Source organism: Panthera leo, chromosome A2, assembly GCF_018350215.1.
Source record: "Panthera leo isolate Ple1 chromosome A2, P.leo_Ple1_pat1.1, whole genome shotgun sequence".
NCBI classification, from domain to species: domain Eukaryota; kingdom Metazoa; phylum Chordata; class Mammalia; order Carnivora; family Felidae; genus Panthera; species Panthera leo.
This window is the reverse complement of record NC_056680.1, coordinates 64348711-64362491: the sequence shown is the minus strand read 5'-3', so window position 1 is coordinate 64362491 and position 13781 is coordinate 64348711. Positions and strand designations below refer to the sequence as shown.

The following is a 13781-nucleotide window of genomic DNA, read 5'->3' as shown; positions in this document are numbered from 1 at the left end:
GAACTGATTTATCCAGCATCCTACTGTAGAATCAAGCTATTTCCAAGCAAAGGACAGACTGTTTCCTAAAGCCCCATAGATGGCTCCCCACCTTGGCTCTCAGGGAGAAGGCGTCCTCCCTCATGGTAGCGGCAGAGAGGGAGACCCTCTGGGTTTGAGGCCAGGGCCAGAATCCATTCACATCAGGTCCCCCGTCGTGGGTCTGGCGGTTCAGGCAGGAGGTGTGACAGGTGCCACAAAGCAGAAAACAGAGGGTCTGAGGCCCAGACCAGGCTCTGCTGGGCCGGAAAGGTCTGCCCTAGGCAGTCACCTCACCTGTGTGTCCTGTGTGTCCCCTCCAGGAGGCAGCCCCATCCCAGCAGCCGTCTGCACACTCAGGACGGCGGGTGTTCTGGGGGCCGGCGACACTGAGCAGAGGACGGGGAATCTGTGTCAACACGCCTGTTTCCATTTTCGCTAAATGTCCACCCCCACCCCCACCCCCACTATGTGTAACTCCACTGGGTAATCAGCACCACCTAGATTTTCAAACACAGTCTGAATGAATCCTGCTCCGCGTGGGCGTGTGGCCCCCTTGCTCAAGACTAATGTCGGCTTGTTACCACTGCTTTGACTTTCTTGACAATTCGGGGACAGGGCCCACGCCCCGTGAATTCTGCAGCCGGGCTTGCTTGCCATCACACGGGGAGGGGGACATGGGGGGACTTGACCAGCTCCTTCAAACTTCCCCAAAGTCCAAATTTGCATCTCTTGGGATGGAACAGTCGTGACTTTTTTTTTTTTTTTTGGTAAAAGTGACTGTTTTCAGGCAAAGATCAGACAAATCATTCAGCGATGGGAAACTGATGTGAGGGCGAGGAAATTCCGTCCCCTCCAAGACCCGAGATGACAGAGGGGCAGCTGGGGGGGGCATGCGTGTCTGGGGGGGGCGGGGCTCTGCACTCATTTTCAGACAGCTTCCTGGCCGTCTTCTCCCACATGGACACTGTCTGTGTCCAGCGTCAAGTGCAAAGCGGAGAGCTCGGGCTGGACAGGGTCTCCGCCACGAAGGAGCTCACGATCAGAAAGAGGGGTTCATCACACAAGCGGATCAACAACTTGTTTTCGAGAACCGGCACCTACACAAAAACCAGGATCGTAGGTCTGCGGAGGGAGAAGCCAGAGGGAACGATTATTTCACAGAAGTCAACTGTGATTTTCTACTCTGCCCGGGGATACCCAGACACCTGAACTTCTGAACCGATCGACGGCAGAAAACACCACAGCAGCAAACACCCATCGCCTGGGCAGTTTTTAGGCCCTGAATGCTCTTATTGTGTCTTTGGAGCCAGTGGCTCTGAATCTTGCACAAGGGGAAACAGATGCGGAGATAAGTGGAGGCCAGCGTGACAGCGACGTCGGGGGCTGTCCCTCCGGGGGTGGGGGGCAGAGCCTGCTGTCAGAAGCCACTGCCCACGGCCATCTCCCTCTCTGGAGCGGTCACTGAGCCTAACACCGTTTGCTGTCTCTCCCTCCCTCCCCTTCCCTCTCTGTGTCTGTGTCTCTGTCTCTCCCAGGTCCCTCTGCTCCAACAGGACTTGCCTGGTTTCGGTTTCATGGAGTTGGCCTATCAGCAACTCTAGAAAGCAAGGGGTGCAGAGGGGCAAACACAAGGGCTGAGAGACGGAGCAAAGGTGGCCCAGCACACTTCTGCTCCTGCAGCCAGGCCAGGGGAGACATGGCCTTACAGCTGGGGCCACCCTGTGAAGGAGCCCTGGGGACAGGGAGCTTTGGAAACACCCCCCCCCCCCACCTTGTCCCTTGTCCTTCTTTCCTTCCTCCACACCCACGATGGACTGGGGACCTGGCTGTCCCCTGGGAAGATGCATCCAACCGCCCTGGGCGGTCGTGGCTCCTGGGCCAGGAGCTGGGCAAGTTTCCAGTACTGTCCTCATTTCCACCTGCAAGCGAGCAGGTGGCCCCAAGAACAGCCCCGAGAGCCACAAGGAGCCTCAAGGGCCACTGTCACGTGTGCAGGGCTGGCTGCGGTCCCCAGCCCCGTCCTCAGCCTCCTGAAGTGCCCTTTCCTTTCCCTAAGATGAGCCCCTCCCTTCATATCATTTGCTCTGAAATCGCCGTGCTCACCCATAATGAAGTCAAAATGAAAAGCCAGCTGCCCGTCCAGAACCACAACTTGATTCCTTTTCGAGCAGCCCGAAGTCATGGCTGTTCCAGCACGGCTAAGTGCACAGCATGCGCAACTGGCCGTGACGAACCCCGGTGGTCACTCAGCATGAGTCTGCTCCCCAGGTTCACACAACTCCTCCACAAGCTTTACAAAAAACCCTCAGTTCTCTGTGGTTCAAGCAACGGACACAAACTAAAGAAAATGCCATATCTGCGCAGCGAGAGGCTGTTAATAAGACTGTCCTGCCTGTTTGCAAGTTGCCAACGGAGTAAATCTTAAAAGCCCTCGTGGCGCAAAACAGAATTTTTTTGGAGCCCTGTGTGGCGAGGAGTGTTCACTATGCTTATCATGGTGATCGCTTTGCAATATGCACAAATATTGAATTGGTATGTTGTCCATGGGAAACGAATGTAATGCTACATTGCAATTATGCCCCAATTAAAAGTGCATCCATACATAAAAACAATGCCTTTCCCCGCCCCTGATACACAGAGGTGACTTTCTGCCCAGTGCCATTTCACGACATTTCTCGAGTACCTTATATGTGCCAGGAAGAGGCAGTAAAGAAATGGATATGGCTTTATTCAAGCAACTGACAACGGCACTTAACAGGCCAACGGGAGTGGGCACCTGGTCTACCTTGTCCACCGTTTTATGTGTCTGGCGCAGTGTTCATTTGTTAAACGTGTACCTGTAACCTTCGCGATTACACTGTACAACTGTAATCATCGCGCATGATCTGTATATGATTTCCCTTCTATAGATGAGAAGACTGAGGCTGATAATGCAGCAGCCCGCACGAAGGCACCCGTCTAACACAACAGCGGAGCTGATCCGAACCCACAACCTCTCCACGGAGACGCGTTTTTCACTCCCGCCCTGGCGAACCGCAGAGCCCAGGCTCGTGGTCCCAAATTTCAAACGGACAACGAGCAAGGAGTGGACGTTCCCTGTGTCCTAACAGGAAAGAAGTGTGTCCTTGGTACTACTGTGCAGGTAAAGGCAGACTTCATCCCACAACTTCCACGGTGAAGTCAAATTCTGCTTATTGCATAAAATGTATACTGTTGATCTTTGTTTTTTCCCCCTCCTGAAGAGTGAGATTGCATTACACTTACATTTGGGGGTTATTTCCTTATCAATGACGCTTGTTTTGAAGGGGGCGGGTGTGTGGGGAAAACAGGCCAAGCCTATAATCTATTTAAAACGCCTTAGGTCACAGACCTCTTTAATAAAACCCATTATCCCTGCCCAGAGAGAGCCCTTTCATTTTCAGATGGGTAGATTTTATTTTTGCAAATCTATCATATCACTGTGAATTACACTGTATCGTAAAAAAAGAAATGTTCCAAGAGAAAGCTAAAGCAATCTGCGAGGTCTTTGTGTCTGGTCAGGGGGACCTTATAGGTTTTCCTAACAACTTGACAAAACAGGTCAGGAGAGCATAAAAACTTCTGGGCACTCTTATTTCATTTCTGATTCTTTTCATTTTTCAAAAATTAGCTGCCAATCTACACATTTTCATGATTATTCCACGGAGTATTGCTGGCACAAATAACAATGAAAAACAAGATTTCAACAGGACAGCAGGGAATCCAATTTGGCTTTCGCCGGGCTCCCCCTCCCCCATATTTAACGGAGCCACAGAAAACGCCTCCAGTGGTTCGTTCTACTGTGAACCTGCTTTTTTCAGGGCAAATTAGCTCAGATGTGCAACTCTGTCCTCACATACCTCCCCCGCCTTTGGGGCAGGAACTGGTATGCAAAAGAGGAAGGGAGGGGGGGGACCGAAGAAGCCTTTTCAAAATACAGCTAAAAAGCATGCTGTTTGAAAACATTCTCAGCAAGGAGATATTTAATGCAGAAGGGAAAAGAACACAAGAATACTGCTAAATGTCATCATGGAGCCACCTGTCTCCAAGTGAGGTATAAAGAACGATGAGAGATACTGCATTACATTAGAATTTTTTTTTTTTTAAATAGAGAAGGCAGAGTTAGAGGGACGGTTCCCTACACTCACCCATCTGCTCTCAAAAGCAGGTCCTGCACAGGATTTCTAGGGGCCCTAGAAGGTTCTGGCATTGTGTGATTCTCCTATGCAGAGAAGAGACTGTAAAGGATCTGGGAAAGAGGCTAGTAAAGAATGTTCCAGCACTAGACCACAGGCTCTCAAACTACTCCCAACATTGTTTATGTGGCAACCATGGCAGAGACATTCACACTCAAAATTTACATTCACTTTTATAGGACTTTTCCTGATTCTGACTGTCCTCAGAAGCCATTTCCTAAGCAGCTTCCTCAAATATAAATGGCTTTTTACACTTCGCTTCATCACTTAAGTAAAAAAAAAAAAAAAAAAAATCTAAGTTTAGAATCATTCTCTTCTACCCTCTTCCCGATTTCAGAAGACCTTCATGCATGGCCAGCGACTGTGCAACAAAAATGAGATTTACACCTTTAAAAAAATATAAAAACTGCCCCAAAATAATGATGTGCACCAATATTCCCAAGAGTGCTGATGTCTTGTCATTTCTTATTACAAAGTGATGAAACAGAGGAGCATTTTCCTGTTCCTATATTGCGCCCGCCCCCCACCTCTCAAGTTATTTTTTTCACTTAAAGAAAAAAGGATCAATACAAAGTTACAATGTTCACTAAGTGTTTTACTCAGCAACTGCCAGTGCTGTCCTTGCAAAGAGAACAGTATCTTCTCTGGTCCTCTTAGCAGTGGCTTTAGTTAAGGTGTTAGTAGATCTTTTCATGGACACACGTGGAACCTCAAAATGAAAACTGAACACGCAAATCCACTTGTGCTGTATACCCATAACATTCCTCCAAATGGTAACACTACAAGACCGCCAGACTTTTTTAAATTGAAGGGCTTGTGTGAGCTGCCTTGGCGAAAGATACATTCCACTGAGACCCAAGGAAGTACACTGAGATAAATCTCCCCAGGCAAGGCCGGTTGTTTACAAATACACCCACATCTGTTTATTTCCAATAACTGGGAGCCACTGCTGATTTGCCCACTGAGAACATTCTGGTAGGGACTGTAACCTTTTCTCGTTTCAGGTTAGCCTCTGCTGTCTGGTTGGGAGTGAGACAAGATCTACCAATGTACATAGGAACCTGGAGAGAAAATGTGTTCCGGAGCAAACACGTCGAGGGACTCGTGGTTGCCCAGACTTCCAGGTACCCCTTATTCCTTGCGATGGAAAAAGGCTGCTTGGCCCAGAGAGAGGGGCTGTTTCCTCCTGGCTCCAGGGAGGAGAATGTAGACACCCTGCTGACTGACTCCCTCCACTAAAGCCACAGAGTTTCCGGGCCAAAGGGAAATTCTCTCTGCAAGAAGACACACATTCTGAGCTCCTCTGTTCTTTTTGGCAACACCCACAAATCATCAAGTAAAATCACTTAAAGTGAGGCAACTTTGTGAAAAGCGTTAAAAAATCACCTATGTGCCCATTTTCCCACTACGTCCACACCCCACGGAATGTGGATTCAAGACCCCGGTTCCTTGAACCCTAGCCTGCGTCCCGGGAGCTGCAGGACTCCAGAATTCACCTCGCTCCCCCAACCTCAAACGATCTCCGCTGAAGTCAGACCAAGCCGTTTCTGAGAAGAGTAGAAGGGGGAACACACATATCAGTTACTTGGTGAGAACGACTGCTATGACAATCCACCCAACAATTACAGACAAGAAGACCGCTCAATGTTCTCGGTGGCCTCTTCAGTTGGATCGAGTTCACAAGGAAAGTTCTAGATGTCCATTTTATTCTGGGACAGACTGAGAGCTCGGTCCCAGTGGGGCTGTAACCCAGACGTGGGTTATATGTCCAAGAGCCCTGCACAAATGACGAGGTCCATATGAACACACGTTCCTGGCGGGTATCAGGCCCAACCAGGATCGCCTAGAGCCCAGTCTGTAATCCACAACCTTTGGCCTACAAGGTCCTCATGCAAACCCGGGTGTGGGGTGTCATCAGTAGAACCTCACAGAAGCTTACAACTTCCTCCTCTGTAGGGCTACAAAGAAATCGGCACGTCCTTATTTATAATTTGGCAGAAAATGCTCATGTCCGTCAGACAGCAAAACATAGGAGAGCTAATTTTGAACAGTACAACCAGATTTTTCTGCGGCCCTTAAGTAAGTATAAATTATTTTCAATGCTTCACTTTTAAGTATCTTGTTGTTTGTTGTTATTGTTTAGCAAGTTTCCTTTCTTTCTCAGAAGGCTCTCCTCCTCCACATGAAGCTGGAGGTTCCTGAAATCCAGGGAAACATGGACAACTCCAGGCAGCAGGAAGCCCCATGTAGAAAAGCCCTCGAAATTTCCAAATGAGTTTTAAAAGGGAATTAATTGCCTTATCTCTCTAACAACCTCCCATAATTAGTGGTCTGATTTCAGTTTAATGAAGTGGGATACACAATTTATCAATATGGTTCCACCGTGGATCTCTTTGCATATCACTTTAATTTTCCACCCTACACAAAACTCAGCCACAAAGGAGGAGAAAAAGGTCAGTTTTTCAGGCTAAAAGTGGGGCTCACACCGGGGGGTCGCTGGCTCTCTCTCCTTTCCATTAAAACCCTGGAGGACATTTCAGAGTGTCTCAGGAACAAGCTTATAAAAGATCAATTCCTCATTTTCATTTCTCCTGAAGATTCTAAAGTAAACATCCCCCCCCCCCCCCCCACCGACCTTAGGGCTAAGGAGGTATCTCATTTGCTCTGAGTGTGCCAGCGAAAATCTGACTCAAGGACCAAAGAGCACCCCCCAAAAACCGGACGAATCAATGTCCACGGTGGAACTCTTAGCTTTGGAAAGGAGTCGGACCCACATGGCTCAACCTGCAATTGTTCCAAATGACCAGAAAACGCCTTGGAGGGTTGATATCGGCGCGATCTCGAAAACGGAGCTTAAAGTCCCACCTCGGTATGGATAAGAGCGCTTAAAAATACTTCATGCCGCTCTTTGTCAGTTGTTTGTACAGCCTCTGCAAGCCACCCCCCCCCACCAAGAAAGAAGCAAGACGGAGGGAGGGCAGGGAAGGAGGGCAGAGGAAGGATGCTGGGTGCGCCCTTCACATCCCACGGCCCCCCGAGCCCCCCGGCCTGGCAGCTGGGCACCATATCCATTACGCTAACTTTTGGCGCGAAAACGGCAGGAAGAGAGTCAGATTTCCTTTAGCAGTGAGCTGATTGCCGGAGAAAAATGAATCATTGCACACTTGAGTGAGAAAATATGAAGAAGGCACTTTCCCACTAATTAGGGCCCATTCTGGGCAATCCGTTAAGCAGTGGCCCCTGCGCCACGAGCCATCAGGAGGTGGGGCACAGGAACACCCGAAAGCAGCGCGTGCAAATGGTGCATAATGACGCTCTCCATCACCCCAGACAGGTGGCGCAGGGGTGCGGGGCAGGGGCTGGGCAGGGGCCACACCGGCTCTCCCCCCGTCTATGCAAGCGCAGCAGAGAAAGCGTGGGGCACTCACCAGTGAGCGCGTGCCTCCCAGAGACCTACGAGCGCTGCCTTTTGAGGACTGGGGTGGGGTCTTCGGACCCTGGGCCGCGTGGAGTCCCCTCGACTCAGCCGCCTGAGAGGGACCCTGCTGTCCCCCGGGGTGGAGGCCCGTCTCCTCCACCACCGCCTGCACACTCCACTGGGGCGGAGAGAAAGGTGGGACCATTTGCCAAATATGCAAAAAAGGAGGGAAGATAGTTTTCTCTCAGGAAAACACGGGCAGGAAGGGAGCCTTGCGCTTCCTGTCCTGACCAAAACGGGTTCAGAGATTATGAGGACGTCTGAGCTGACAGGCTTGCGGTGGAAGACGGAGGGAGCTCTTTGAGTCAACAGGAATTGAGGGCTCCCCGAAGGCAGACATGGCTACACGGGAGAAGGGAAACAGGGCCAGACCTGCACCGGGCAAGACAGAGGCCCCCAGGCCTGGCCGTCTGGGCTTTCGCCACGTCTGACAGAGCATCGCGGGTGGGTCACTGGGGGCACCTGTGGCAGCGGCCTGTTTATCACAGCAAAGTCAGACAAGGACAAAAAGCCAACGGAAGCCTGTAGGCCGTGGCCTGTAGGTGTAGGCCTCGGCCGGTGCCCCGCGGGCCCTTCTCAGGGGTGACCCCCCCCCCCCAGCGACACACACACAGAGGTGGCCCTGCCCCCTCTCCCCACAGGAACTTCTGCAAAGCGGCTTTGGGTTGGCTGCCTCTCACTCGTCCTCGTCCCCACACAGCATCTCACGCCTCACGTTCCATCACGTCTTAAAGACATTTGCCAGAGTAGCACACAACGTTTAAAAACCGCGTCTGAGGAAAGCTATGAAAGCGACAGCCTGGCAGGGCGGGTATCACGGGAGCCACAGAGAGAGGAGCCGGGTGCAGAGTTGTTTCTCAAACTGCACAGAGCACCGCCGCCCCCTCGGGTCTCCACAGGGAACCAGCCACATTGCGGTCGCTGGAGTTGGGTCTGGGGTGTGAGAGTCCCCAACGGGCCCCACTGCTATTTCCTACCTTATCTGACTTTGAAGCTTGTGTGTGTGTGTGTGTGTGTGTGTGTGTGTCTGCCCCTCCCCTGCTTGCTTGCTCTCTCTCTCTCTCAAAAATAAATAAAAAATAAATTAAAAAAAATATCAACAGACCCACCCCAGACGGGGAGTAACCTTAAGCACCGGGGGCCAGACAGAAGCAGCATCTGGTCAGAAGCCCGAGGCACAATCCCCAGGAAGGCCTGTGAGCCTCACACATCACAAGCGTTGCCAGAGAACCAACAAGAGGCTTGGGTTCGTTCCCCGTGCCGGAGCCACTGGGGGAATCTCCATTAGAATAAGGCAACGGAAACCAATACTTATTTCGTAGCGAAATGATTTCATAATCACAAAGCTTAGAAGATGGGAAAAACGCACACGAGCCGTGAAACGGTGTTATCCTTGACGGATTCTGGGTTCACTGCAAAGCTGTAACCTGCACACACAGTCTTGGGCAGACACCCAAAGTACTGACATCGTTTACGTCTAAACTCAACAGCATAAAGAGGAAAACCCATCGCGCTTTAGTAAAAGGCAAAAACCAACCGAACAAACAGAACCGAAAAGGAGGGGCTTTATTACTCACGTCAGGTCTGTGTGATGTGAAAACTCTCACCCTGCCCCTATGCCTCCCTCTCCACGCCAGCTCTGTGTGTGTGTGTGTGTGTGTGTGTGTGTGTGTGTGTGTGCATGTGCAGAGACACACAGAATTTCTTTATTTCCTGTATCTGTTCACGCACACCTGATCCTGAAGCACACACGGGACTCGTGTACGTGTGGGGGTAGGGGCATTTCATCACATGGCATCCACCATGTTCCCCCAAATTTCCAAGTTTGACATGTATGTTGACAATGTGCAACTGCATTACCTAAACATGAGACACACAAATCCAAATCAAGGGGGGGATCCCCCAAAACAACCATCATCCTCGAACGCTTAAGTCTCTCACCAAGTGACAAAGACACGGTGGCCCCCAGCACGCCTGAGTTTCAGACCTCTTGGCCAGGAAATTCACCAAGCTCTTAATGTCTCAACAAAGGAACCGGTGCCACGGACGGCCACGGTTTACCTTCCCTCACGAGGCTGTGGACCAACTTCTCCAAAGCGTCCAACGTCACACATGCACAGTTTTCTTTACAGACCCGCCAACTTGTCCCGCGAGAGCGCACTACTGGGCTATTATGGCCACCAGGCTCCTGAATTCCGAGAAGGTATAATTAATTCCTCAAGGTGCAGCATTTCACTGAAAACGCTGGTGAATTAAACAAACAAGCATGCTGGGATTTGCAGAGCCCCTGCCTTCAACTACCACCAGGAAGCAAAACGGGAAGATGGCACGGCCACTGAACTCAATAACACGGTCTCGCATCAACCCGGGTGGACTTTAAGACCGGGAAGCACGTTTTTGTTTTTCTGTTTTTGTTTTTGTTTTTGTTTTTTGCCACGTAAAAAAGGTATCAACACATACGTTCCTGGAAAGTTTTAAAATCACATACATGATATCAAGCCAGAACTGTATGGGATTTGAAGATGTGACATCATTATTTACATGTGTGCACACAAGTTCTGTTTTAACACGTTCTGCATATCCTATGATGTAAGCAGGTAATCTTCCTGCCACGGATACTTGTCACTGTTTAAAATTTTAGCCACGTTGCCAAATAATCTGATTTGTCGCCGAAACAATTCTGACACACGGAATACCGAAACATACTCAAACGGCAGCTTTAAAATTCCATTTGAAAGATGAATCCCATTGACCCCCTCAAACGTCTCCAAACAAAGAAAGAAATCCAAGAGGCTCCAACCGTTTCCTGCTGGTTTCTCTCTCCTCTCAGCTCAAAACCAAGTGAACCCATCTTTGCAACCGTTTCAATTTCTATGAAAGTTGAAATATTGTACACATTGCATATTTTCTAATTCCATAAATTTTTCTCCTTGAACAGGAGTTGGTTTGGGTGGCAAGTAGATATTTTCTTCAAGAGAAGTTTGAGTCTCCAAGTTCAAAAACAAGGTGTCTGGGAGCAGAGATGGGGGTGGGGGGAGGCAGGGGAGGGGAACAAGCAGAACGCTGGCTGAGCCAAGCACGCTGCCTTGAATTCGCTCTGGGCCGGCTGCAGCCCTGGGCGGGGAGAAGGAAAACAGTGTTGGCAATGCCTGTCCAGACGCTGCGGACTTTCTGCTCTCCACATGTCACACTCTGTGCCTCGAAATTGGAAGAAAAAACAATCTCATCATCACTAGGTTCCTCCGGAATCACCGAGGATCCTTGACCATTTTTTTTTTTTTAAATACATTTTCAAATACACCCACCAGTAACCTGACGCCTTCTTGCCAGGGCGTTTGGAAACCTAATCGCCAAAATTGCAGTCAGCAAAGGAACCACTAACTTTTCAGACCGGGATAATTCTTCATTTGGCAGAAAGCAAGTTCAGACGCGATCTAATGGTTTTTCAGGACAAGCAAAAGGCTGGCCCCTCAGAGATCAGGAGAGAAAGCTCTCCCTGGGTGACTTTATAAAGCCTGGCTTCCGTCACCTCTAGGTACATGTCAATTTAAATGCAACGGGCGCTGGACCGTCCTCCCCGTGGTGACAGCGGGGTGGCTCACGAGTGTCCCACGCCGGCCTGGCCCTGCGCCTTCGGTCACCGCACAAGTTGACGGCGGAGGCTTTGACAAAAGTCAGCGCTCTCCCTATCCCCAGAAAGGAGAGGCGGACCTGAGCGAAAGCAGGGATCACAGCTATTACTGCCTTGTCTTTTCATTCTCTTCCTCTCTGTTTTTTTTTAAGCCACCGGCTACTCTGAGTTTTCCTACTGAAATTCAATTGGAAAACACTCACGTGGACGTGTGCGTCGCACTTTGGGGGCCGAGACCGATCCTCGGGCGCGAACAGCAACCTCGGGGCCGGGGCTCCCTCTGCCCCGCCGGGCTCGCCCGGGGCCGGCCGCCTCGCCACCTCCAAGGTCCCGGCCGGGCTCGGGCTCGGCGGCGCTGCGCGGGGACCCGGGGACCGTGGCCGCAGTCGCCGCCCCGGGCCGCGCACGCACTTGTTAGAGCGCCCTGCTAACTCGGCCGCCGGGCTCTTCCCAGCTTTCTTTCACAACGACTTCCTGAAGTTGCTCACTCGCCCGGTTCCCCATTTCTCCGCCACCCTCCCCCCCCCCCCATCCCCCCACCCCTCCTCCGCCGGCTCCGACCCGGCTTTCGCGCTCGCTGCCGGCCGGCCGCCCCGCGCGCACAGCGCCGCCCACGGGCCGCGCACCTGGGCCCCCTCCGCGCCGTGCCCCTGCGCCCCGCCACCTGCGGCCGCCCGCGCTCCGCAAACTTTGGGGGCGGCACACCCCTCCGGCCGACCGCTCCGCCGGCCCGCAGCCGCCCCGCCCCGCGCGCTCCGCCCTGCCCTCGCCCGGCTTGCTGCCCCGGAACGCGGAGCGGGACCCGGGGGGCGCGGGGCGCGGAGCCGGGCGCTCGGCCTGGCGCGGAGGGGGACTCGGAGCGGGGCGCGGGTCCGGGCGCGGAGAGGGACTCGGAGCGGGGCGCGGGTCCGGGCGCGGAGGGGGACCGGGAGCGGGACGCACAGACGGACGCGTAGCGGGACGCGGACCCCGGGCGCGTAGCTGGAAGCGCCGCCTTCGCCCCAGCCTCCGCCGCCGGGTCGCCGGCTCCCGCGGTGCGGTCCGACCGCAACTCCGGGACCGCGCGCACAAACTTTGCCGGGGCGCGGGGCTGGGTCCCGGCCCCCCCTCCGTCCCCACTCCCACCCCCACTCCCACTCCAGGGCCGCCGGGGCGGCGGCGGGCGCGGGCCGTACCTGCTGGCGCCGCCGCCGGCTGCAGCCCGCTCGCCCGCGCCGGGCCCGCTCGGCGCGCCGCCGCCACCCCCGCGCGCAGCGCGCCCCGGCCCTCCCCTCGCCGCCGCGCTTCCTCATTCCAGCGCCGCATCGCGCCGCGGCCCCGCGCGGCAGGTGGCGGCCGGCTTTCTGCGCCCCGGCCCGGGTGGCGGCATCGGCCGCCGCGCCGCGGGGCCCGCGCTTAACCCTTGGGGACCCGGCGCGGGCGACGCGCGCGCGGGGCGGCCGGAGGCGGCGGCGGGGCGGGGGGTGCTGCTCGCCCCGCCGCGGGGACTCCGGGGACCCGGGACATCGTGAGGCACTTTCCCCGGTGTCTGGGGTGGGGAGCGTCCGTTGCCCGCCCGGCTCCACGTCCCTCGAACTGGGGCCACTGGGCTCCCCGTTTCCGGCTGCGACCCCGGGTGAGGAGTGCCCACTCGAGGGGGTGGGAAAAGTTGATCCTCCGCAAGTGAGGGGAAGGTGCGATTCATTTTCCCAGACAACCAATGGAATACCTCTCGTCTCTCTTCCCTCCCACCTGCTCAGGCAGAAGTTAGGATCGCGCCTTCCATCTTGGTCTGCGTGCACACCCAGGTGTGACAGGGCGGCCGCGGGAGGAGGTGACAGCGAAGGCCTCGGCACCTCAGACCCCCCCCCCCCCCGCCCCTTCCCCGAGCCCCGAAGCACGCGAGGAAGGCGCTGCGTGTGTCTCGTTGAGACAGGAATGCGGGCTCTAACCGCGCACCTCTTGACGCCCGTCACTCTCATTAGCCGGGCCCCACCCGAGCGGGAGCCAGGCGACGGTGTGCTGTTTGAGCAGAAGAGGGAGAATCTGAATGCAGGCGATTTGTCCCCATCCCCCTTGGGCGTTAAGGGAGGGATGGAGACCAGCGAGCCACGGGCTCTGCCCTTCAGGACTTGCAGGGGCGCATCAGGAAAGGTACCCCTGCACGGGAGAGAGGAGATCCAGTGCAGATCCTGGGGAGGGCCAAATGATGCCTTCCTGCAGGAAAGTGAGGAAGGGCGCCCCTGGGCCCGGAGGGGGCTCGGGGGTGCAGGCCTTGCAGGTGGACAGAACAGCACAAAGGTGACAGGTGGAAAATGTCACTTTGGGCAGTTGAGTGGGGCAGGGACTGGAGACCACCGGGGAAGGCTGTGGCCGGCCTGGCTGAGGAGGCTGCTGGTGGCAGGGCCCAGGCAGTCGTGGACCGGCTTTACCTGGTGCATCTCTGGGAGAAATGTCC

General features: G+C 54.0%; 1 protein-coding gene across 25 annotated transcripts in view; it reads right to left on the bottom strand.

Moving 5' to 3' along the window:
* The window catches only part of IKZF1 (IKAROS family zinc finger 1), a 102387-nt gene extending 89317 nt beyond the window's left edge, over window positions 1-13070 (bottom strand). For 13 of the 25 annotated variants that reach the window (XM_042913750.1, XM_042913757.1, XM_042913794.1 and 10 more), the window contains exon 1: window positions 316-534. In XM_042913750.1, the coding sequence (XP_042769684.1) occupies window positions 316-451 (136 nt within the window). In that variant the 5' untranslated portion in view covers window positions 452-534. The other 12 variants (XM_042913826.1, XM_042913865.1, XM_042913811.1 and 9 more) reach the window with 10 other exon arrangements.
* Between the last annotated feature and the right edge of the window lie 711 nt (window positions 13071-13781).